The following is a 26,190-nucleotide window of genomic DNA, read 5'->3' as shown; positions in this document are numbered from 1 at the left end:
GAGGAGTATATGGCTTACACTATGGAAGAAAGAAAGAAAATACAGAGCAGGAGTTATCTCAACTGTAACATGTGCAGCTCACTGCATGCGAACTCCAGACGATTTGGACTTGACTCACCGTGCGGTTTCAACAAGCGACAAAATGGAGCTAGAAGATGATAGACGGAAGCTAAAAATGGAAAAAGTTATTCTAATAAGCCGACTCGGATGGATGGATGGATGACATCTTGAAATGTTTGTTTCCTTTTTCTCAAATCTTTTAAGCTGATTGCATCATTTTTTTCTGTTCACATGTTTCAAAGAAAACTGTGTAACAGCACATCAAGAAGCTAATGATAAATAGGTACAAAGTCAGACCTATTACAATGAGGAAAATGTTTGCTTCTGTGGCCCTGTCTGAATAGGAACAAAAGGTGCATGGAGCCAATTAGACGGTGTATTTACCTATGTGTTTTATGGACAAAGGTAAACACTGACTTCCTGTAGCTCCAGTAAATACAACAGTGTGTTTATGTTGAAAAGAAAAAGGTATTTTCAGTAGCAGACACGAGTCCCTCAGAGCGAGCAGAAGCACCGAGGCGTCAGCCCCCGGACAGCAGATAATGCCAACTGCATTATAAAAGAGCAGCGCCGCTTCATTAGAACTTAAAAGGCACCTGTTATTGTGTGTTGCCTCTGCTGTTTTCTCACTTTCCTTTAAAGGGTTTGTTTATATGTGCATTGATCCATTAGTGGTAGAACTCAGCAGGGTCTGCCAGGATCGTAATGGCAGAAGCTGTTGTTCAGTAAAATCAGGGATTTATTTACAGAGTGGTTTGGGTTTTTTTTCTATGCTTGAAGGGTTCTCCTGGTGAAAGAGGTAATGCTGGTCCAGCCGGCCCAATTGGCTTATCTGGTAGACCTGGTCCTCAGGGTCCTCCAGGTCCTGCTGGAGAGAAAGGTGCTCCTGTGAGTATTTTGTTCCTAAACAGAATTTCACCCATTCATGTAAGGATAACTTTTAAAGTAAAACATCTCTGTGCTTCTAGGGTGAGAAAGGGCCGCAGGGCCCAGCCGGTCGTGACGGGGTTCAGGGTCCTGTCGGACTTCCTGGCCCCGCTGGACCTCAAGGCCCACCCGGAGAGGACGGTGACAAGGTCCGTCCGCCGCCCTGACCTCGTCAGCTCCATGTTTAACACTTTGGTCTAATCAGACAAAGTAAACATAAAACTCAGCTGAGGTCTGGTTCTTACGCCAAGATTCTGAAGATGGTGACCGATTTTCAAAATTTGAGAGAGCACTCACCTCATGTGAACTGACATTCAGACTTGACAGGTGTGCCCCAAGACTCGGCCATTTTTGTTCAGAGTGAACAAACATGGCCGACCGGGAAGAAACAACGGTGATAGTTTCTGGACTATATTTACCAGAGAAAAACAATACAAAGTCTCTAACGTCCACCGGACTTTCTGGTCAGCCATCAGCAGTTGTTTTGTGTTTTATGGGTTCCCCTCTGTTTCCCTCTCTTTCTGATTGGCTCCACGTCACATTTGACGTGCTACATTCTCCTTTATCCAATCCAATATATTGAATATCCAGGATTTTAGATCGTAGTGTTTTCCGAGCGAAGCAGATGACTCTTAGCACACCAAACACGGCAGGAATATCTCTTAAGGTTATCATAAGAGCTTTCCCAATAATCAGGGCTTTAAGATTGTCAGATGGGGAAAATCTGGACAAAAATAAAAACAATTAAATAAATAAAAATTTGCCTCGTGAAGGAGGCAAAACTCAGCTGTAGGAAATGCAGAACTGAAACACCGATTTAATCTCCTGGTGTTCTCCGGAGCTGCCAATCAGCCGTCACTTGAGAGGCTACCTGCGTTCTAACCTGGACAGGAAATGGACATCTCCATATCTGTTCATCCACATGGAACTTCCAGGATTATCGTCACACATATTGGCTTTTTGTCTGAGCTGCGGGGTTGTCAGTGATTTTGTTGACATTCACAAAAGAAGAAAATTGGATCTGAGACTATGTGTGTCTGTGTGCGTGTGCGTGCATGCGTGTGCGCGTGTGTGTATTTGTCTTTTCTAGGGAGAGGCTGGGGAGCCGGGCCAGAAAGGAAGCAAAGGTGACAAGGGAGAGCAGGTGGGTTATGAAAAGCGCATGAATCTACATCTTGTATTCACATGAAGCTGGCTGTGTGTTTTGATTAGATTACGTTTCACATGACAGGAATAAATCACTATAAGAATTAGCTGTGTTTAACTCAATTTTACGACGTGATGTAAGTGAATCAAATGAATCTATGCAAATTTGTGTAGTAAGAAGCATCAAAAAGAACAAGGCAGCATTTCTCATTGTGCAAAAACAAAAAACCCAAAACGACCCAATTGATAATAGAAAACAGAAATAAGATGTAAATCAGGTTCAATAATGTAAAGCACATCATCCTATTAGCAGCTCAGCATATTTTTAATGAAACCTGCGCCGCTTATGATGCTGCAGGAACTTTTCCTGCTGATGTCAGCAGTTTTAAAAAGTTCAGGTTCGTGTTCCTGTGGTGGTTCTGAAACAGAACGCGGCCTCCTTTGTCTGCCAGCATCTGGGGTGCTGCGTTTTATTATTTCTGTGTTTTACTCCCAACATGTTGTTTACTCTGTTTTCCCAGGGCCCCCCCGGACCGGCTGGTGTTCAAGGTCCCGTCGGAGCCCCAGGTCCTGCTGTAAGTCCATGCAAAATTCAGTACATCTTAACAACATCCAACACATAAACACCGGCTGACACCAAAGGTGTAAAGTAACCTATGATAAAAAGTACAGATGGAACATCATCACATGGTTTACAGCCGTAACGTGTGTGTCGTTTGCCAGGGAGCTGATGGAGAGCCAGGACCCAGAGGTCAGCAGGGCATGTTCGGGCAGAAGGGAGACGAGGGTCCGAGAGGATTCCCTGGACCCCCAGGTCCCATTGGTCTACAGGTTGGTATTATTGCTTACCATCAATACAGAGTAGGCTTTAATCTTTTGACAATTTTTAGATGAATCGATTAACAACTGGATAGCAAAAGTCTCACCAGAGCTGGAAAATCCTTGGGCTTTTGCTGCACCTCCCTATATTCTGGGATAAGAAAAATTCACCGCAATAACTCTGGGTGCACACCCCAGATTTAAACAAAAAACAAAATCACTTCCTTCCTCTTTTATCTCCTCCTCTCACCTGTCAGCCCCAAACTACTATTTTAAAACAAAAACCAGTTTCATACATCAGTCCAGAATATGTAACAGCTGCCCTACAGGGGACAGTGATTAATAATAAATGGCCACAACACGAAGCGTGCAACATTATAGAATGATGGGGAGAAGAAAAGGACAATTGCATCTGGAGCCACAGCTAATGGCTAACGGCCGGCGTGGCACTACATTAGAGGATCTCCCTGGAAGGTCGTCAGCCAGTGAACGACATTAGAGCAACGAACACTCAAAAAGGTTCGACTCTTTAGTTCAACACGCAGGAGTTGCATTCAACAGCAACTCAAACCAAAAAATGCACAACGTAATGTCCGAGAAACAAACGGAAAAAGTCCAGGCTACTCACAAATATGTAGTATTACTTTGTGAAGCTGCTTGTAAAAAGAAGAAAGGGAAAAACACAAGGAAGCACTTTAACGTGCCTTAATGATGTTTTGTTGGCCCAGCATAGAGATCTAATGATGTGTGACCTTTCCCACGGTTGTGTTCAATTTATTTGTAATTATGCATTTATTAGGAATCAACTTCCGAAGCCCCATACTTTGGAAGTTTGCTGCGGGGATCGGGGTCATTGTGTTGATGAAATTACACACGCCGCTGACGGTCGCTCCTCGGCGCTATTCTTTCTCAGCAGGATCGCCTTCGATGGACTTTTAATTGGGAGTAATTCACTTCCCATCACAATCCCATTAATTGCACGGACTGACCTACTCCAGCAGTCTGTTCCTCATCAAGCTCATTTACCGGGATGCATAATTAGCACCACTGCTACCGATTTTAGCATTAGAGAAGACCTTTACACAAATGATGCTTCTCAGCGAGGGGCGGGAGCTGATGTGTGGCAATCTAGGTAGCGGCAATACTCAAAAAAAAAAAAAAAAAAAAACAGACATGAACCTGAACGGAGGCAATTACATGAAGATCTGTGTTGATGCACAAAGGCAATTTTGTTTTGTTTTTCACCGTCCTGAATGAATTCTTTGTCGATGTCCTCCTTTTTTTTTTTTTATACAACCCTACACCTTTTTTTGACAACAAACTGCCTCCAGATCAAGAGTAAACACACACACACATACACAAAAAGAAGCTACCGCAGCAATTTAATCACACCAATTACTGGGAGAAAATGTCAGGGATCAAACACGCGTAAGGTCGCCAACATGCTGCTCATTCGCTGTGCGTGAGTGAGTACAGATTAATTCCTGCGCCTTAGAGTCAAGATATATACGTATATGTGTGCAGAGGTTACTGACAGCAAAAATGAGAACAAACAGCAGCTTGAGTTGAAACAGTAAGAGAGCCGTTTACGGGATGCCTGACGCACCTCATTTTCTAAAAAACATGGTTTAATTGAGTAAACTTAGTCTCAACCCCGCACTGTTGATTACTGTTTTTTTTTTTTTTTTTAAATAATTCAATGAACACGTAATTGAGTGAGGCAGCACCGGCTAAAACATGAATCTTGATTCATTGACGCTGAATAATTTATGCTGCTCTGAGTCGCAGAATCACAGCAACGTATTCCCGTGGTCAAATTAAATCTCAGCAGCGAGCAAGCAGCTTTTGTGAATGCAGTTAATGATGCAAACACATGAAAAGCCCTCTTCACACGACAGCTCATCAGTGTTGCAGTACAGATATCTTCAAAGATGCACTCTTCAGAATTTATTGCAGAATTCCAACGTTTCTTTCAGGGCTGTCGTGCATAAAGGTGAAAAATTTACACATTTTTAGTTTTCCAGTCGAATGGGGTTATTACACTGCAAGAACACGACGTCTTACCAAGTATTTTCATCTAGTTTCTTGTCCAAATATCTTAGTCCACCTAACTCAGGCCTACCTAAGACAGGCCTAACTCAGACGTAACTTCTCCAGCAAGATATACAAGCTTGTTTTAAGGCAATAATTCTTGAATATTGATTAAAAATGCTTGTTCCACTTTCAGATTACTTGACTTATAACAAAACATTTTCCCTTGTTATAAGAGAAGAAAATCTGCCAGTGGAACTAGCACTTTGTCATCAATATTCAAGAATAATTGACCTAAAACAAGATCCTATATCTTGCCGAGAAGTCACTTGTATGTTAGTTTGATCTTAATTCAAATGTACTAAGATATCTGCACATCAAACTGGACCAAAATACTTGATAAGACTGTTTGTTTTTACAGTGTAGGACCAGAGGTGATGTCACACCATGTGTGTGTGAAATATAACAAGGACAAAATGGTTACAGTTGACATTTTAAACTATTAGCATTTTACAGCAGCAGTTAGCACAGCTGGGGTGGTTAGCATAGCGAGTTTAGAATCCTTACTTAACCTGCCCAATTCAGCTGCACGACAAAAAAAGGTCTAAAGCTTAAAATAATACAGGAAAGCAACTTTGCTGTATTCTGTTTAGCCTTCCTGTTATGTGCTAAAAGTCGTGCTCTCTCTCAGTTCAATTCAGCTTATTTATGTAGCGCCACTTCATAAGACGTATTACTTCAGTTCAAGTTATTATTCACGTTGGTTTTTGAAAAGGTTTTCAGTAAACCTGTAGTAGAAAATACAGTTTCCTTTTAAGTAGCTTTTTACATTGTTTTGCTTAATTTAGCTTGAATATTTAAATTTTTTTAGCATGCTAATAAATACGCAGTCATGTTTTATTTTGGTTTTTTATGTCTCCAGGGGCTTCCCGGACCTCCAGGTGAAAAAGGAGAAAACGGCGACGTCGGGCCCATGGTAAGAGAAACTCCCAACTTTTTGCGAGTAAAACTTAAATCTATTACCGCATCATCACATTTTCTCTTCTTTTTTTTTATGTACAGGGTCCTCCTGGTCCCCCTGGTCCCAGAGGCCCTCAGGGTCCCAGTGGAGCCGATGTACGTATCGCTTATGAATGTAGATCAAATTTTCAGACTCTCCTTCCTGAATGATCTGCTGCACAAATTTTGCAACACCACGCACCCCTCAGGGTTTTCCTCAGGTCTTAAAAATCCTTAACATTCAATCATCTTGGCGAAAAAATTTTGAAAAGTCTTCATTTGTACGCCTATTGCTTTCCCCCACCCCATGAACTTTTTAAATCGATGAGCAGTGCTGCTCATCCGTTTCATTTGTTGTTGCCCGAGGAACTCAGGGAGTTACTGTGCTGTGAAAAAAAAGCCCAAAAAACGACAAGAGTCGTGATGCAGAGCAGCAAAACCACCCAAATTTATCATAAAATCCATCAGAGTTTACCTCAAGCCTGCAAAGAGACAGGAGAAAAAAAAGTCCACTCCTCCGTTTAGTCAATAAGTTCTTGTTTTCTGATCCACTGAGGGCTCCTTCGTCAAGGCAGAGTGTATTTTTAATAAGGTTCTAATTGAAACACTGGGATTTTATTAGTCTGCTAAAATAGAGAAGTGTTGCCATGACTCTATACTGTGTGAAAGATGCAAAAGTGTAAAAGCAATGAGCAACCAAGCCAGATGCAAAAAGCATAAATCTGGGCAAACAAAGTTATGTTCACCTTAAATTATCCAGCAAGTTAGTCAAGCAAATTATTATTCATAATTTAACATTTTCTCAAATTTAAATCAGCCTGAAAAATATATATCTTTACAGCAACTTGCAAGATGTCTAATCAGTAGTAGCTTATGTGTCATTATCATAACTCCAAAATGAAGTATGACTGATCTTTTTCTCTGTCTCTTTAGGGTCCTCAAGGTCCTCCGGGTGGCGTGGGCCCCGTAGGATCTGTGGGCGAGAAGGTAAGGCCCCAACAGGACCCCATCAGGGCCCTGCGGGGCGCTTTATCCAGACAACGTCGTCATGTGAAACGGAGATGAAATTCTGCACTCGCTTTAACGCAGGGGTGTCCAAACTTTTTGTAGCATGTTCCATAAATGTCAAGCTGAAAACTCCTCTGGATTTTTCTACATAGTTATGATTTCAAAAACACCCTCATCTATGGTCACGAGCTTTGAGTCCTGACTACCATTAAGAGTGCAGACTTTCACCTCAAACCTGCGTCTGGATTTGAGAGCTCTCCATGCACCAGCTTGAATGTTTACCTGTTGAGACGCTGACATTTATCTAACCACAGGGCGAACAAGGTGAGGCTGGAAACCCGGGACCACCTGGAGAGCCTGGAACTGGGGTAAGAATACGCCGTCTTTCGCTGCGCCCCTCTGCCAACACGAATAAAGTCCACCACCGAATGCCGTCCTGCATTTCATGCAGAGGTTTCGGTTCGTGTCACAGGCGCTCGGCTCCGACCACTCGTCCACCGCGATCGAATATCCTGCATAGCTTGAGGGCGGGCATGAAACAGCAAACGTGCTAAACAGAGGGAGGGCTGCTGTGTGTCGGTCGCAATAGAAGTAATTTTCCTCTCGCATTCAGACGGTTGGTTGGCTCAGCTCAGCGTGGCTCCGGTGCTCTGCATGTCCTGCCAACATCATACTCCCTCCAGACTCTTAAGGCGTAATTATCAGGAAGAGTTGTCTGACGGAGCCGATTTAAAGAACAAGGTTTACAACAACAAAAAAAATCAAATCCCAAACACCAATTTCTGAGTACATACGCCTGTTAGGCTGATTAATGGAAGAAGTTTATTTATTTTGTCCGACTTTTGTTGTTGCTGATGAAAATTTCTGAGAAGTTAGAGAGGGACAACAGCTGATCAAAAAAGTAAAAAAAGAGAACCAGTTATTGTACAGCAGGTCTCAGTAACTGTATTTGTTTCTGTTGGACAAGATCTAAATTTAGCTTTGAACTTTACTTGCAACATAATGACTTTGGGGTGAAAAAAACAAACTCTGTACAACAGAGTTAAAGTTGTTTTGGGTTATTTGTTGTACTTTAGTTTTGTTTTGTTGTCACTTGTTTTCCTACTTCGGCGAGGTTTTTAAAAAAACGTGCTAATCTTGTTGGTGACTCAAAGACTTTAGGATTATATCTGGAAAGCAGAAGATGAGGTTTTATATTTTCACAAATATAATGTTCCATAATGTTCTTTTCTTTTTTAAACGTTTGGAGGTTAAGTTAGTTATTTATCGAGCTCCGTTGTCTCAGAGGCCACAGAAGCATCCAGACCTGTCAATAGTCCAAGATCTCCTTTAGAGCCAATTTCTGTCAGTATGTTGGACACGCAGGTTCTTTCCCTCCACTGAGTTTAATGTAGTTTTAAAAAAAAAAATTGCTTTCTTTTAATGTTGACATAACAAATACCCTGTCACTGTAGGGACCCAAAGGTGAGAGAGGAGAGAAAGGAGAGGCCGGACCCCCCGGAGCTGCTGGACCCGCCGGTGCCAAAGGACCCCCTGGAGATGACGGACCAAAGGGCAACCCCGTAAGTCTGACAGGTTTGCGATTGAAGCCAGTGAAAGTGTGGCGCCTCATGCTCAGTCACAAGCTGCTTTTTTAGAAAAAAAAAAAGAAAAGTGTCACACCTCAAAGGCGGGTCATATTACCCAGTCTCATATTCAAGAGCTAAAAAGCCTTTTTATTGAGGGAGATTAGATTTTATGCCTGCATGGTAATGGGAGGCAGCGGGGTCACTTGGATTTGCAACATTATCATTAAGTTCATTACATTACCTTCACAGGTTGTAACCAAGTACGCCAGGACGAAATCCCGGCCCAAATTACCTCCCACATTCCAAATTCTGCTTCCAAGGAAATTATCTCCCAGCAGCTGTTCCTCTGGTGTCCTTTTTTTTTTCTTTACTTGTTTGATTTTTTTTTATTACTTGATTCTCCTCTCTCACAGGGACCTGTTGGGTTCCCTGGAGACCCAGGACCCCCTGGAGAGCCAGGCGTCGCTGTAAGTATGAAAGCACACCGCTTGCTTTGTATGAAAAGATAATATCTTTGTTTTTTGATTGATGCTGACATTGTACACTGACTGGAGTAAAGAAAATATATTTTTTGGTTTCTTTGAGCCTTTCTTTAACCTACGCTTGAATTGCAGGGTACTGATGGAGAACCAGGAGAGAAAGGAGAGGATGGTGAGCCCGGTCAACCTGTAAGTAGTCAATACCGTTTATTAATTAAAATGAATGAATTATTGATTACCTTTCACTAAGAATCATAACAAAGACATACAAGAATCAAATTGTCTCTCAAATTTTTGCTGTGTACATTTATTGAGGTCTGTCATCATGATATCACATTTATCATGATCTGATAAATTTATTGAGGTCTGTCATCATGATATCACAAGGCATTTTAGCTCCAACACAGAAACCTTCTCAATCACAAGTCTTATAACAGGTATTATTTGTACAATATTGATATTTTAAGTCATAAAATAATGTAAAAAAAGAAATACGAAATATGAAAATGCAAATAGTCTTATTGGTAATATTTCACATCCTCCAAAATCCCTTTTTAAGGTGTATTTGTAACTTTGGAGTCATACTAAAATAATGGAGAAAGATGATTTAGGCAAAAGAATAAATACACTTTTGGCAAAAGCTTAAACCATAATTTTTATGTGATGTCAATTTCTGACCCGCATGAATCTTGAACAGCTGCCATCATTGCCTGAACTTTACTGAAGAAATAACAGTATGAAGAAGTGCCGCCATTTATCAAAGTACGAGGTGCCGTTATCGACTGTGTCAGGGTTACTGAGCTGTTACTGTCCAGTGAGCTGTGCGATTTAATGATCCAAGAACCCCCTCTCATCAGTCTTTGTTGCACGCTTGTTTTCAGGGACCCCCGGGTCCTTCTGGAGAGGCCGGTCCACCTGGTCCACCCGGCAAGAGAGTAAGTCCTTGCCTCTTCTAGCTCATTTCCTTCCTGTAAGTTGTGTGTTTGCATCACTAAATGTGCTTCCAGCCACATTCAAGCCTCGACTAGACACCGATCTGGTTGTGCAATTATCAATCCTTAAAAAGTTGATTCTCCTGACCAAAGAATTCACAGTGAATTCTTTGGTTAAATAAAACGAGACGTGTTTTTTAATCAAAAAGACGACATCGCCACGCGTCGGTGGGCAATTTCACGCCAGCCCCCCGTAGCCAGCGGTTGAATGCTGCCTCGTCTGGCAGCAACTTCAGCTCAACAACCCACTCTGGCTCTGGAGCTGGAGAGATTCATTCTCATTAAAGGCAGAGTGGCAGAAACAAAGTGGGTGATTTACGGGGTCAAGGTGTTACGCTATCAGTGAGGTAAAGCCTTTTTAAAGCCCACAAAGAAATGAATGTCAGGATGTGAAAATCGTGAATCATTTTTTTTCGGCCCCTCGGTGAGAAATTGAAAGGCTTACTAAAAGGGGTGGGGAAAGAAGGGAAAAGATCACAAAAAGAGGGCGAAAATGGAGCTTACGGCGCCGCTTCAGTAGGGTGGGGGGAGATGTGCAGCAAGTCTGACACGTTATTGATCCCGTGGCTGCATCTGCAAAACAGAAGCATGAGACGCGTCTTGCAGAGTGGGTAAGAGGTGATTAGGAAAGAGGCGCAGATTCAGCAGCTAATAAAAACAAACAATAAAAGCTCTAACTGTCGAACGTGTTCATCGCGATGCAATCATCTTGTCTGATTTGACGTGACGAGCGCGTTGTCCCGTTTAAAGCTTTGAATCGTTTTTGAAGGGAAGATGTTAAAACGTCAACAGCTACGGCTCACCCCAATTAACACGTACCCTGTTAAGAGCAGAGCACACCAATCAGTTGGGGCTCCTGACAGAGACGCCGACAGACGTCCGCCTTTAAGCCCTCACGGCGCCACTTTTCAACTTTTTCTTTTTAATTGTTAGTCGCGTCGATTTTCATACGCACAAAAGCATGAAAAACAAAAAAGGTCTGCCTAAAGCTGCAGAGAAATCTGCATGCATCGACGATGATCAAAGTAAGACGCTCAGCGCAAATACGAGTTAATTAGCTCAAATTTTATTCCCACAAATTAGAAGAGATATTATTTTAGAGACCTTATGGAGCAGGAACCCTGCACCGGAAATAGATCAAAAACTTTAAGAGCCCTGTCGTCTGCAATAATGTTGAAGGACTGCTTGTGATGCAGAAATGTATTTTAAAAAGTCATCGCAATAAATGGCATGTGGTTGAGTAAAGCCAATCATTAGTGAACGGAAGTATCTAGAAGTCCCACTTTCTTACAGAAGCAGTAGACGTTTTCTCAAGAGCCTTGTTCTGAAATTCATCATTTGCTTTTGAAACAAAAAACAGACATTTATGGGTTTCATCATTTTAAAACCTCAAGGTTATCTTTCTCTTCGTTTTAATTTAAACACACTAGTATATTAAAATCTGTTGGCTTTTTAATTCTCACTCGGTTATGTCCGTATATCCCACAAATAACCAAACTATCCAAACATTATGATGAAAGTTGCTATCGGGTTTGCCTCAGTAACAACTTTCTCTCATGTATCTTTGCAGCTCGTTTTCCATGTTTGGAAAAAACAAAAATACAAAAGGAAGAAAGGAAGAAGAAATTACTCACCAGAGTTGTAGATGATAATGAGATTTTTTATTTTTTTATTTTTCTGGTCCAATGAGAAATTGTGCATGTGCTGCATTTTCAAACCAAGGCTGATTGCTTACCCACTGCGTCGACAGAAATCTGTATTCCATTTATTATCATGGTATAAACATATGCAGCACCTGAATGGCCAGGGGGGGGGGATTATAGTGAGGAAGGAGCTATTTTGTAATCACACACAGGTCTTATGGGGCTTAGGGTGGAAAGAGGGTCTAAAATGACCAGTGCTCCTCTGCAAGTCTGTCCTTTGAATGTGTAATTTCTAAGATATTTTTATTTGTATTTTTTTTTTTACCTTTTGAATTTTCCCTTCACTTTGCCCGTAGCAGCTGTCTATATTCGTTATTTAATTTCTTTTCGAGCGGACAGGAATCGCATTTTCTACTATCTAGCTCCACTGGCAGTTCTGCACTTTTTATCTGAAGAAATGTTATCCAGTGAAAATCTTGGTAGTCAGCATTTGAAGCACAAACCGAATAGAACAAAAAAAAAAAAAGGGGCTGGGGGGCCGCTGGAGGGAACCTTGACACGAGGCGCACACCCTACACGCCGCCGCGCGTCAAGACAGAAACGCTCCTTTGTGCTGATGAATAGCCTGCCTCTTCACCACCAGTGAGAGGTACAAATCAGGAGAAGATGAAAGCTCCGACACCTGAAGAGAGCGCTCGCATCATGGCTCTCTCAGTCAACAACACTCAGCCTGCCCGTCGGGGAGATCAGAGCAGAATCATGGCGGAGGGAGGTTTGAAGACGGAGGCTCGAGGCGGCGTTGAAAGGGATCCTCGAGGCCGGGAGAGAATCTGACCGGGGGAGAGAAGACGCGGCCGCGCCGGCGTTGGCGTGATTGAAGAAGGCCGTGCGTTCCCCGTTCAAATCTCTCAGCGTGATTGTGTGTTTCTGCGGGGCGGACAGAGGACCCTCACTCCAACGGGTCTTGACATAGCTGAAGTGGCGCACGTTTGATGCCGCCGGGTTACTTTCCGCGCCTGAAGACGGTCGCCGCGTTGCATTTATCAACTGTGACAAATAGTCAGAGAGAAATCTCATAAAAATTAAGGCGAAAACAAAAACACTCAGACGGTCCAATGAAATCCCTTGTAACAAATGTCCTGGTTTGTTTTTGTTGTTTTGCCCCCAAGACAACAAGCCATGAATATTTTGTGGTATTTTATCTACGTTTTTTTATGGCTTGCTTGATTTTTGTTATACAGGCAAATTTAGGCTTTGTTTTTATTTCATTTTTATGATGTTTTGAAGTGGTCTAACCAGTGTCAATGTGAATCTGAAAGACAACCTGTGAAGGGTTATTTTTTTCTTGTCTTTTTAAATCCACTGTTCTTCACTCCTGATTTAGTTTTGTCAAACCAAAACCAAAATGACTGCTGACAGCAACATACCCACTGCACTCTACTGGGTATGCAGTGGGTTTCACAATGTCGTGTTGGAAAAACTAAAACATTCTCCTGTGGCTCCTCAGGGACCCCCGGGAGCTTTAGGAGCCGAGGGCCGGCAAGGAGAGAAGGGCGCCAAGGTAAGAAAACCGCTGCATGCGTCTGGTGGAAAGAAAACCAACGCTGCTGTTTTCCTTTGTCTGTCTTTGTTTTTGCGCCAGGGATCGGTGACATCAAGCTGCAATTTGCGCAGCCATCACTATGGAAATGCACACACAGCGTTTTCAGACTCAGTTCCCTTCAGCTGGTGGCAGCAGCAACGATCCGTCTCCTCGTCGCTGCCCCTGTAGTGACTGGAGTCTGATAAACAGAAATCGTTTACGTTCATTCATTCATTTAGCAGCTGTTACAAAAAAAACCAAACGAAAAACCCGTGTTTAGAGCTTTGTCGTAAGCCTGTAATCTGTGCTCACTTCTCGGCCCAGTCCTGATTTCCTGTAACTTTTCCCCATGTTTGCCGTGTAACTTTTAATTCCGACGTACTTGGCTATTCTTGTGCCTTATGCGTCAGAAGCCCATATTATTTCAGACCCTCGCTTACTTGTTGACATTTGCCGGTTATGCACGCTGCATATTTATTTTAAACTCTGCGCAGGCTGAGGCTGAATTCTGATGAAATAAAAAAAAGAAAGGCAAAAAAAAAACACTCTGAAGCCCTGAGAGGCTGCAAAGATGTGTTGACAACAAAGTACCAAAGTTGTTTGTGGTTTGCAGTTTTTTGTTTAGTTTTTTTTTAGGCCGCCACTCATGCATCCACAGTGTTTCTTTATGTCCTGTTATTTTGCTCTACATTCATATTTAAATACTTGCCAGCAGTTTATTTGGGCAGTGAAAACATTGTAGTCCTTTCATATGATGGATCAGATATGAAAATGTTATGTTTGGGGTCCTGCTTTGATTGTTTTTTTAATATATATATATATCCACATGCAGGGTGAAGCGGGTGCTGAGGGGCCAGCTGGTAAAACTGGACCTGTTGGACCCCAAGGACCTCCCGGGAAGCCCGGTCCAGAGGGTCTGCGTGGAATCCCTGGCCCTGTTGTACGTCCCTGTTTACAGGCTTACAAAGCCTTAATTATTTATTTATTTATTTATTGACAATGTCTTAGACATTTAATAAAACCTCCAGTGTGTTATATAGGGATTTTATCTTGCAGATAAAAGTAATTACAGTAATACAATAGATCGACGGGAAATGATACAGGGTAAGACTTTATTTGAAGGGGTGTGCATAAGACTGACAGTACACTGTCATGAACATGAAGGAGTCTTCATGAATATTTATGACTGTTGTCATGAAGTGTCATTTGGTAAATAATAACACTTTCAATACAAAGTTGTACTGAAACTTGCCTTAAAAGTCCATTAAAAGTGTCAACTTTGCATTAGAAGTGTCATTATTTACCGAATGGCATTATTATGCACACCCTTCAACATCAAGTGTTTCCATTTTCACAAGTAGAAATGTAAAAACTGCGACGGCCTGTGCCCCGTTTACCCCAGCGTCCCAAAATAAACCAGTCAGAATCTATATAAATGTATCGTTTCTCTTTCTCTTTGGTTAGTTCATCACATAAAATCCCAACGAAATCCAGTGGAGTTCGTGCTCAGAACATCACACAATGTGAAAATGTTCAGTGAATACTATCACAGGCCGACTGAGACACGCACACACACATAAAAGTACCGCGAAGGCATGATGATAGACTTCATGGAATAATCGATACTCCAATTTGGCTTATACTTTAGTTTTACTTGTTTATTTCAGCGCACTTTTCCTCCCTGTTTGGGCTATTAATCATCGAGTCGCACACAGGAAATCAATGGCGGAGCGGTGAAAATACAGCAGCCCCATAATGCTCTCTTCAATTGAATGGTTTTTCACAGGGTGAACAAGGGCTGCCTGGTGCTCCAGGACAGGACGGTCCACCAGGTCCAATGGTAAGTATTCAGAGTCCGTCCCGTCTTCTCCCGCCTGTCTGGATTTATTCCTGCCACCAGTTTTCTTTCTCTCTCTCTCTCTCTCTTCTGTGAGCTTTTTGAACCCACAAAGTCCCACTGTAATAAAAACGCACGCTGACCTCACATTTTTATGGATTTGTCTTGTCCGAAAAGCTTTTTGTTTTTTTCTTATTCAATGTCTTTTGTTGCTCTCTCCTTTTTCCCTCCACACCTTTTCCGTGGGAGTGTTTTTCCTAATTGCTCCAATCGATTTTTTTTTTCTTTCTTTCTTCTCAATGTAATGTTTCGATGTGTTCGTCATGCAGGGTCCGCCAGGGCTGCCGGGCTTGAAAGGCGACCCCGGCTCCAAAGGTGAAAAGGTGAGTGTTTTAATTATTATCAAATGTTATTATTATTATTTATTTATTTCTCAACCCTTCATTTTCTTGTACCCATCTGAAAGCCATCTCGTCCTAAACTTAAGGCACCATTTACAAAAACGTCTCTAGCAGCGTGGTTCAGAACACCATTGTGGACTTTATGCGTCATCTCAGAATAATTGCCATGTTTTCTTCTAGCAGTCTTTTGCAAAGACTTTTGCTTCTTTTTCTTTTTGTCTCTTTCCCTGAAAGGGAAAATGTTTTCATGGGATTGAAAAAGCAGCCGAATATGATGCATCACTCCAAACTGTCCAATCGTTCTCTTTTCCTTGCTCCTACTGTCACATTTGTTGGTGAAGAATAACTGCTAAGGATATTCAGACAGGGCACATTACTCTGTCTAAATTGCCTCTCGCACCCTGACATGATGGCTTGAAAGAAACTATTTGGAAACACATCAGAATCTGCGTGCGTGTTGGTGTGTGTGTGTGCGTGTGTGTGTGTGTGTGAGGTCTACGTCTCTAATGCAGTTGAATCAGAAGACCCGGCTGGAGCTTTCTTAATTCAAAAGTCCTTGGCTCTGTGGTGTGAAACGACCTTTACCTTTCCACCGACTTTCTTCCATATATGTTACCGAAGCAGCATCACTGTTAACACGCTTAAAGTGTTTCTCTCTCTCTCTTTCGTGAAAAGCAACTCAGACTGCAGGTATTTTTGTATCTCGTTTGATTTGACTGCCTCGTGTCTGTGTGTGCGTTTCCGCTCTGCAGGGTCACCCAGGTTTGATCGGCTTGATTGGACCCCCTGGAGAGCAAGGAGAGAAGGGGGATCGAGGTCTTCCCGGACCCCAGGGAACCCCTGGTGGCAAAGGTGACTCTGTAAGTGCAGCTTTGGCCTTCAACTCGTACTTCCTGCGTCCCGTTCGCCCTCCCGGCTGTGGCCAAAGGTCGAGACGCGGTCGCTGTTGTTTGGACTATGCTGCGTAGCCAAGTCCTGCAGCAGGCACGCTCAGATTTTAGATCTGCTTCTTCTCGGCTGGAGTTGATGATATTGCTGTTTTTTTTCTTCAGAATATGTAGAATATTACAGAAGCACCAAACAAAATTTTGTGGTCTATTTCCAAGCTTTAGTTTTTGTAAAGCTTAGACGTCTCTGTACCAATTCTCGCTACTGCCGATTATTTCTCTTTGGGAGCAGAAGATTTGGGAGCAGCATTACTTTTTTCTCGCCGTCCTGCGATGAGCAATCATTAATCAATCATATTTTCAAAAATATTTGTGTTCCTATCTTAAAAGAAAGGAATAACAATTTATGCTAGTGCTACCAAACAGCATGGTCAGCGTGGCTAGCATTATTAAAATCAAAAGAGTCTGTTGTTTAGTGTTTTACCTGCCGAAGAAAGCCTTGCTCTCTCTCGCCTTCTCGCAGTGCCGCAGACATGTCTGGATATGTTGGAGAAAACAAAGTGTTGTCTGAACTGCTTCTGGAAATAGCCAACTGCGAGCCTTCAGTCAGTAACAACATCCACAACGAAGAGTTGTCAGCACAGCAGCGTAGCCTGATGAAAACAGGACAAAAACGTTTCTAACACAGTGACATTCGGTCACCGTGTTAGAACCGTTCAAGTTAAAAGACTTGCGATTTTCTCTGTTGTAAACTGTTTCTGGTTGTAGTTCAGTAGTTTAATATTTTGTTATCATTATTTTAATGTTTTTCTTTTTTTTTTCTCTTAATCTTCTCACGGGCTTCCTGAAATCTCTCTAGCCAACACTCATGTACAAGACTGGGATTATTTTCAGGGTATTAAAAGATCTCACGCATCGGATCGCTTTGCGTTACAAGTTTGTTCATACAAAGCCGCCGCAGTATCAAAAGTTCTGTTTTCAGCGGTAAATGTTGAAAAGCAGGTGAAGCTTCAGGTATGACAGCATCTATTTTATCAAAGAGTCGTTTTAGTCACGTTTTAATTTTGGAATTGGATTGAAGGTCCCGTTTCATTGTTGCTCTCTTGATAAGGTAATGACCTCACTGCTTCAAATGAAAATGGCTTAATATTAGAACTTAATTTGCCGTCTTTTCATGAATACTAACATTCATTTAACCTCTTCATTTAGGCCAGAGGTTGTTTTTTTTTTTTGTTTCCAGCTCTCTTTACCAAAGCCTCAGACTGAAATTTATTTTGTATCTATTGACAAATCTTTCTGTGTTTTAGGGCATCAGTGGAGCTGCTGGTCCCCTCGGTCCTCCTGGTTCCCCTGGTCTACCTGTATGTATTACATTTCATAGAATGTACATTTATTTCCTGTATATTCCTGACAGAATACCAAATTCCTGTTCTGTCCCATGTGATCCAGGGTCCTCAAGGTCCGAAAGGAGCCAAGGGTTCAAGTGTAAGTACAAACTAAGCTACTACATATAATCTATATGTGCTACCAGCTGGCTTTCATCTTCCGTATGTTTTTTTTTTTTTTCCCTCAGGGTCCTGCTGGTCCAAAAGGAGACACTGGTTCAATAGGTCCTCCAGGTCCTCCTGTAAGTGATCTCAGTTCTTCTTCTACTTCCATAAGTCAGACTGATCAAATCTACACAGGGCCGAGTCGTAAACCTAGCCATGCTGTGTGATACCAGGGCCCACCGGGTGAGGTCATCCAGCCCCTTCCCATTCAGTCACCCAAGAAGACCAAGCGCTCCAGTGACATGCAGTCAGACGCCGCCGGCGCCTTCGTGGATTACGGCGAAGGCATGGAGGACATCTTCAGCTCTCTCAACAACCTCAAACAGGACATTGAACGCATGAAATACCCCATGGGCACGCAAAACAACCCGGCCAGAACATGCAAAGACCTCCAGCTGTGCCACCCCGAGTTCCCCGATGGTGAGTAATCCATTTGTTTTCAAGTGTAGCCTACAAGTCAAAGCTTTGCACACTTCTGCTAATTCCTTTTGACAAAAATAGGTCTTCAGTCATTTTGTTGGCTTGGTTTTACATTCAATAAAAAGAGGAACCACATTTTGTCTTGTTACAACCATGAATTTGTATGTACTTTTTCTATATGTGATAGAACAGCACACAGCAGTTACTGTGTGCTGTTATTTGGAAAATAGCCCAAGCTATTGGACAAAGAGCATATTTGAATGTTGGTTTTTATATTTTGCCACAGATTCTCATTTGGATTTAGACCTTGATTTTGACTGGAGCATTCTAACACACAAATATACTTTGGCAGGTTTACCAAGTGGAAGGTGTGTTCAGGGTGACTTTTCCTGGGCGGACAAATAAGTTGCAATGCGACCTGTCTAATCCAAGCACCCACATAACTTAAGGCAAACTTTAAATCGAAGTTTATACAGCATTCTTTCAACAACGGCTTCCTCTTGCCACTGCGTCTCACTATATGCAGATGACTGTGCTTTGGTAGATTGGCAGCTTTGCAAAACTCTTTGCATTTTCAGGTGATAAATAAACTCGAGGACATATTTTACTGGACGATAAGTTGTCCCAGTAAATATTGCGATAAACGATAATATCGTCGTTTATCGCAATATTTTCTCAGGTAATGTTTTGATATCAGGATAATAACGCAAGCTTGTCCTCTCAAAGACCAGTAAACATTAACAGTGTAAAGAACATCAAAGCGACAAATAAAACAGAAATGAAAGCCACACACTCAAAACTATAAATAAAATGGATTATAAAGTCTCTGTCAACAATATTTTAAAAAAATATTAATCAGAAAGAAAATTGTTGTCATGCAATGAACTGATTGTGTGCTGCCTCTTTTCACTGAATATGTGGTGTCAGGAAATGATTTCTAATTGATTTTTATCCGTTCTCTTCAGGCGAGTACTGGATTGATCCCAACCAAGGCTGCTCTGGGGATTCATTCAAAGCCTACTGTAACTTCACTGCTGGGGGTGAAACCTGCATCTATCCGGATAAAAAGTCCAATGGGGTAAGCGACTTTGGCTTCATGGCATTAGTAAACTCCCGATTTCCTTCCCTTACCAACGAGTAGACCTTCATGGTACACCGTAGTCATCAAAGAAGGTTTTGTTTCGGCTTGGAGGAACTTTTGCGAGCATCTAAATGTTTGCAAAATACCACAAAAGCCCTCTGGCATTAAGTTTTTTTTATATTATTTTATCAGAAAGAAAAACGAAGAAAACATTCTCTTTTTTTCTTGAATAATAAAGTGCGATTTTTACCCCAGAGCTTTCGCTTTTAAGCTATTTTCATGTTTTGTTCATGACTGTGGGCGGGTTGTATTACCCTTGACAAGACTCACACTCTCCACACTCCGATGTTCTGCTTTGTTGTCTGCAGGTCAGAATATCCTCGTGGCCCAAGGAGGTTCCAGGTTCATGGTTCAGTGAATTCAAGCGGGGTAAAATAGTGAGTGTTTTTGTTTTTCACCCGTCTCTCACCACAATCCAGTCCGTGCCTCGTCTCTTGGGTTCTCTTTGTCTGAGTTCCTGCAGTCGAAACTTCAGTTTGAGTTTATTAGAGGCTCCTGTCAGGCTTTCATACGCTAATGTCTCATTTTCGTAGTGAAAATCAGATTTTGAGCTTCCCCATTGGACCGTGTATTTATATATTTCTGTAGGAAAAATATGAGGTTGAATGTTTATCTTCGTGTCTCCACTGACGAACTTTTAATACCTGTAGTAACCCCTAACAACGGTCACGTGTTGCTCAAAGTGAGGCGCAGTGTCACTAGATTGACCAGAAGCATTTTGGGACAAACATACTGTTTTAGATTTATTCAGTCCTGAATAAAAATGTGTTTTTAAACACATCAGCGAAACACGTAAGGCATTTTTTCTGTGTCTAAAAGAGTTATTTTAGTGATCTTTAGCTTTTTATATAAATAGGTAGTAAATGGAAATTTTTATCAGAGAGGTTAACCAATCAAATGGCCAAAATCTCCTGAAAAGGAGATATTATTGAGTTTTTACATATTTTAGTACCTGTGCAGCAGCTTAACGATGGAAAAGATCTGATTTTATTTCTCTCTTTTTCAAATAGAAAAGCAAAACATAACCCTATTGCTACAGAACTAACATAACATTGAATATTACCATTGCAATGTTATTTATAAAACACATACTGTGATTTTTTGTGCATAAGCTTTACCAGAAATATACAAAAAAACCTGCCTTGTTTAGTGAAAATCTTTAACTGATTATTGTACAGAATGTTGCTTGTTTTGGATTTTATTTTGTAATCGCAACTCAATAAATGTAGTTATTACATTACATTTATTTACATTTGACTATTGCATTTGTCGAATGCAATTATTCCATCATGTACCACTACTTTTCATGATCTTGTCTTCTCTTTCTATTCCCAAAAACACAGTTTTCCTACGTGGACGCTGAAGGAAACGCCATCAACATGGTGCAGATGACCTTCCTCAGACTACTGACCGCCTCCGCCAGGCAAAACTTCACCTACAGCTGCCACCAGTCGGTGGCGTGGCACGACGCGGCCAGCGACAGCCACGACAAGGCGCTGCGCTTCCTGGGCGCCAACGACGAGGAGATGTCTTTCGACAATAACCCGTTCCTTAAGGCCATCTCAGACGGATGTTCGGTGAGTGGAGCCCGTGGACGAGACGTTGTCTGCGCTGGCAGATTTCCCAAAAAACGCGTGTCCTAGAAATAAAAGGTGCCTTTTGAATAGCTTCTTACATCTCTGGACTTGAGTTTTGAACCAGCCACTGACATTAGAAAACAGCTAACTCTTGAATCAACGTTACTCAGTAACAACATCCATGTCAAAGCGTGTGGTTCACTGAACAGAAAAGGTCTGAAAAACAAGGTTTATCAGGCCAAATCAAACCATAAATCATACATTTTTCCTATTATCTAAAGAGCTTCAAAAAAGTATCTAAGAACATAAAACCATGTTTTTTTGGGGGAAGGGGGTTACAATATGGTGAACATTTTTAAATACCCATTAGTGTTTCATCCTTTAAGCCTGGCAGACCTATTATTCCCGACTGAATGAGACAGTGTTGAAAAGCTGCAATTGTAGCTAATGTCGGCTGCTAGCTGTGAAAAGTCCTCTTTTATCATTCAATCAAACAAATTTTATTTGTATAGCACATTTCAGCTACAAGGAATTTCAAGGTGCTTTTTATCTGGCACCTTGTCCTGCTGCTGAGGTATTTTTTGAGGTGAATAGATTGCTGTCTTAATTTGGATTTTTATTTTAAAAGGCGTATTTATTCCCAGAACGCCTTCCACCAATTAGCTGGTATTGAACTTTGTCCCTTTTTTTTTTTTTTTTTTTTCCTATCCTGCAGACAAGAAACGGCTACGGAAAGACAGTGATGGAGCTCAACACTCCCAAAATCGACCAGGTTCCAATCGTCGATGTCATGTTGACTGATTTCGGGGACCCAAACCAGAAGTTCGGGTTTGAAGTTGGACCTGTCTGCTTTCTTGGATAAACAAAGTTAGAAATTTTTTATTATTTTTTTTTTTTCAAATAAGGACTTGATGAGGACAGGAAATAAAGTCAAGCCAGGACATCCTGGGTGGCACCAAATTTAAAACTCCCCCTACCCCCAACCCTTTTCTATGCCACATGCAAGTTTTGAATGAGCGGTGGCGCGGCAGACACGTCTTTCCGTGTCTGCAACGCGTAATCCCGGAAAGCGCTCCGTACCACGCGTCGTAGTCGTCCTACCACACGACTATAGCACGCTGTGGAAGGAGGGCGAGGGACGCGGGAGCGGCGTGGCGGACAAGGAGGAATCGGAGGCGACCGACGGACAGGACCTGGCGACACGAGGTGAAACGGATCTCTTTGCCGAAATCCCCCTCCAACCCCCCCGGGTGCTGTACAAAAACAACAAATGGTGCTTGATCAAAACACGACACAAACAAAAAGTATATAGTGGTGCTAAGAAAGAAAGGTGTATTTTGATAATTATATATTTATATGTGTATTAAAAAGAACAAAATTTATTATTATTTTGTACAATACTGTTATTTCTAAATCCACTTTCAAAACTTGCATGTGTATCAGAACCTGATTTGGGCTCAGACGTATACAAAGTAAGTTGAAACCGTACGTACCTTCTGGGCTTTTTGGGGCGGGGTTCTTGTTGTCATTTCCTCTCTACATTCTGTGTACTCGTCATGAAGCAAATAAAAGAAAAAACAACTGAGCATTTCAACAATCCTTCTACTTTCAAATTAGACTGTGTACCCCATTGTATATAATGACTGTCCAAAACTTGAGTTTTCTTTTTTTTTCTGGGGGGGGGGTTGTTTTACTCTTGTGACTGCAGGTAAAACAACTGCATTTATCACAGCAGGACAAATTACGGCGACATCTCCCACTAATGTTGCCACCCTGTGCTCCTACAAGGCAGTAACGACCTCCATTTTCTCTTTATTTAAATATTTCAGTTGTTTTTTTCTTTGTTTTGTTTTGTTTTTTTCTTTGACTGGCTTTTGCTTCGGTTGTATACCTCAGACTTTCTCGGTAGCCTTTAAAAAGCAAGGACTCCATGCCCTGTATATACCCTGGCTAAGCGAATAAATTTATATTTTGGGTGGGGATATTTTTTAAAGGTGAGAAAAACCTAAACTGTTTCAGATCCTTCTGTGAGTGCAATGAGAAGCCCTTGCAGTTACCCATTTTTGTTACTAAAAATGAGCAAATGTTTTATTGTGCTGTTTTGTTTTTTTGTTTGTTTAGTTCATTTAAATATTAAAAAAAAAATGGATTCTAAACAATAGCGAGCCAAATGTCTCAGTTGTGTGTAAAAGATTTTGGATTGTAGAAAATGTCTGTAGGCTGGATAAAAAAAAAAAAGCTGAAACACATTTTGATTTAAATGTGCTTGTGACTGATGGTTATTTAATTACAGGAACCATTAACTTAGTACAAAAGAAAACTTTCTCATATACCTCCACGAAAAATGACCTTCTCTCATTCATATTTTTGTTTGAAAAGCTCCAAAAGTCATAATATAGAGAAGTCACAGAGGTGTCAGTAATTGAACCGTGGTGAAACAATTTTACTTGATTCTTTTGTGTGTATATGTGTGTGTGTGTGTGAAAAGTAAAAAAGAAACCTTGAAACCGAAACTGTAACTAATGTGTGGGGTGGCAAAAAAAAAAGTAGAGAGTCTCCAGGGGATTAGAGAACAGCAAAAAGGAAAAAGCAGATATTTCTTGCAGATGGTTCACCTGAGTGTTTTTGAAGGGAGAGAGCCATAGAAATCTTTTTTCATCCCATGACATTATAACCAAAAAACGTCACGTGTGTTTTATTTAGGTTCATGTAATAGACGGTATGTAGCGCGCAACTGCCTCCAAAAGCGATCTATCAAGTTCACTCAGTCAGCTGTCTTATGCAGAATCGACTTCATTGCGGTATGTGACATGTTTTCATGCTGTTCCTGGAATGCTGCTTTTGATTCGTTCATGCATGTTTGAGGAATATTGGAATCTCCCGTAACAACCACTCTCAGGGTACTTAAACGTGCACTCCTACAAAGCCCCGCCCTTTTTCCCAAAGCTCCGCCTCAGAGCTTCAGTCCCTCCCCAACATAGCTCCTCCAGACTAGCGGCAGCAGCAGCAGTTGGCAAACACATGGTGGAAGGAACTGAGCTTCTTCTCAATCCAACACTTTAAGAACAGTTAAAAACCTCATAATGGTGGAGCATTGTTTAAGGGAGGGTGTCTGAAAGAGTTCAAAGGATTAAATATGAGAAGTCAAATTTGCTTTCAGTTGCTTTTAATATACACAACACTTTTGTAACAGAACGTTTGAGCTACATTTCAGAGTTTTTGATATTTTTTTATTTAAAAAGCTGCTGACCTGTCTGGTGTGACGTCGGTTGACGACTGATGTCCTCTACCAAAACCCCCTTTATAAACTGTGTGGCTTCTGAAAGCACCAGGGTGGACTGAATTTCATTTGGTGGTATCAAAGCAAGTGGGGAGCGGAAGGGTGCAAAAACATACACTTGACTTTTTGGGGGGTTTTATTTCCAAAACAAATCTGAAACCCGAGTATATCTTTTTTGTTTTCCCTCCCCCTCCTTCTGCTTCACAGTCATGCATGGCTGTTTTGGTCCGTCACATGAAATCCACTGAAGCTTGCAGCTCTGAAGCGCCAATATGTAAATAAATAAATGCATTTCTTTGATTTTACTGAAACCCTGCGATGTTGCGCCATCAAATTTTGATGTGGGAGAGAAAAAGAAACAACTAATTCGTATTCGGTCATCCTGCGTCTCCATGAAACAAAATGTTAGCCGTGGTCCGCTGCGCCTCCAAAAGACCGATCAGTCCTTTCATTTTGCTGCTGGACGTTTGAGAAGACATCTCCATAAGGGCAATTTACGCACGTTTGGGGGAGCACGCGCGTGTGTGTGTTTTGGTAGCCAAGAAAAAATTAATACATGCTACTGCGTTCTTCTTTTATCTGCCGGGCTTTGCAGCAAAGAGCCCAATGAGAACGGGCCGTGCGGATCAGCAGCCACAAAAGAAAACAATCGAGAAAAGGCTCAGCCGTAACTTCACAAGAGAATCAATCAATCTGCAATCTACACCAGGAGTCCTTTTTTCACAAACCCCTTGTTTGTCTCAGGAGATTTCTACCATCTTTCATCTTTCTTTTAATGCATTCAGCACAATCTTTTCATTAAAACGAAGCAATTAAACTTCCCAGAGTTGCTCTGAAAGGTGGCTGCAATAATGTCCCGGATTATCATATAAATGCAACTTTTGCGACATTTGCCGGTGTAAACTCCTGTGTAAATGCGTGGGCTCACAACTGGGATGCTGTTCTGTATTAAAAAAGAGATAACAAAAAAAAAAAGATATATAGAGCACGCTTTATTGGATGACCCACGGATAATTATTTGGACCTGTTTTCTTTTTATGGAAGATTCCATAACAATAGCCTCAAAGGGCACATTTTACCTTTTATGAGTCAATAATAATGTGCTATGCACCAAATACTCCACTAAATATGAAGAAGAGTTCTTTCTATATGCGCCAAAGTCAATATTGTCTGTTATATGAAACATTTTCTAATAAAACTACACATTTCTTGCTGGTTGCTATGTAAATGACAAAAGCTTTTCGTTCTTTCTGGGGTTTTTTTTTTTTGGGTTATCAAATCAAGACAAACAAACTGCTTTGGTTGAAATATTATTTGTAGCACAGCTACTGCTAAAAACTATTCAACCGTCTTGCAGATTTACTTTTAGACTAAAAACGTGTTTTAAAATCAAAAGATTTTATTGTTTGTTAATCATTATTAGCATTTCATTAAATAATAAATGATGGAATCTGATAGTTTCCATTGAAAAGAGCTAAATATTAGTGTTAAAAGTCTGTCCGTTCTGGTACAACTACATTACCCATGGTGCATCTGTGTTTCCTTGCTTGTTATCGTTGCACATAGCTGGGCTAGTTTTTGATCTCATGTTCCTGTGTTACTGTTGTAAGGAGTGGCGTCTGCGGGTGACATCCACCATCAATCCCTTTTTATCCTGTTTGTGTAAAACCTGTGTGCGTTCTATATGATGTAAGTGTGCCGTTTCATATACGATATTGGTGTTTATGTCGATTGTTAGCACAGGAGGTGGGGACATCCTCGTGTTTGGCTGCCGACGGTACAGGAAATATCTGTAATAGTTCAGTTGTGCTATACTCGGTTATATATATGTCACATATATATT

The 26,190-nt window shown here is 41.4% G+C and overlaps 1 protein-coding gene across 4 annotated transcripts in view; it reads left to right on the top strand.

Moving 5' to 3' along the window:
- col11a1a (collagen, type XI, alpha 1a) overlaps nt 1–25,322 on the top strand; it is an 85,991-nt gene extending 60,669 nt beyond the window's left edge. For all 4 annotated transcript variants that reach the window (XM_055037575.1, XM_055037577.1, XM_055037574.1 and 1 more), the window contains 26 exons: nt 841–948; nt 1,029–1,136; nt 2,078–2,131; nt 2,655–2,708; nt 2,857–2,964; nt 5,906–5,959; nt 6,046–6,099; nt 6,916–6,969; nt 7,305–7,358; nt 8,445–8,552; nt 8,972–9,025; nt 9,173–9,226; nt 9,919–9,972; nt 13,180–13,233; nt 14,087–14,194; nt 15,041–15,094; nt 15,421–15,474; nt 16,245–16,352; nt 17,687–17,740; nt 17,829–17,864; nt 17,953–18,006; nt 18,103–18,349; nt 19,315–19,427; nt 19,799–19,867; nt 20,834–21,067; nt 21,783–25,322. In XM_055037575.1, the coding sequence (XP_054893550.1) occupies nt 841–948; nt 1,029–1,136; nt 2,078–2,131; nt 2,655–2,708; nt 2,857–2,964; nt 5,906–5,959; nt 6,046–6,099; nt 6,916–6,969; nt 7,305–7,358; nt 8,445–8,552; nt 8,972–9,025; nt 9,173–9,226; nt 9,919–9,972; nt 13,180–13,233; nt 14,087–14,194; nt 15,041–15,094; nt 15,421–15,474; nt 16,245–16,352; nt 17,687–17,740; nt 17,829–17,864; nt 17,953–18,006; nt 18,103–18,349; nt 19,315–19,427; nt 19,799–19,867; nt 20,834–21,067; nt 21,783–21,929 (2,250 nt within the window). In that variant the 3' untranslated portion in view covers nt 21,930–25,322. The remainder of the gene's footprint in view (nt 1–840; nt 949–1,028; nt 1,137–2,077; nt 2,132–2,654; nt 2,709–2,856; nt 2,965–5,905; nt 5,960–6,045; nt 6,100–6,915; nt 6,970–7,304; nt 7,359–8,444; nt 8,553–8,971; nt 9,026–9,172; nt 9,227–9,918; nt 9,973–13,179; nt 13,234–14,086; nt 14,195–15,040; nt 15,095–15,420; nt 15,475–16,244; nt 16,353–17,686; nt 17,741–17,828; nt 17,865–17,952; nt 18,007–18,102; nt 18,350–19,314; nt 19,428–19,798; nt 19,868–20,833; nt 21,068–21,782) is intronic.
- The last annotated feature ends 868 nt before the right edge of the window (nt 25,323–26,190 follow it).

This window comes from Poeciliopsis prolifica, unplaced genomic scaffold, assembly GCF_027474105.1.
Source record: "Poeciliopsis prolifica strain line A6 unplaced genomic scaffold, Auburn_PproV2 SCAFFOLD012, whole genome shotgun sequence".
Taxonomy (NCBI): Eukaryota; Metazoa; Chordata; class Actinopteri; order Cyprinodontiformes; family Poeciliidae; genus Poeciliopsis; species Poeciliopsis prolifica.
This window is presented reverse-complemented; position numbering and strand designations above follow the sequence as displayed.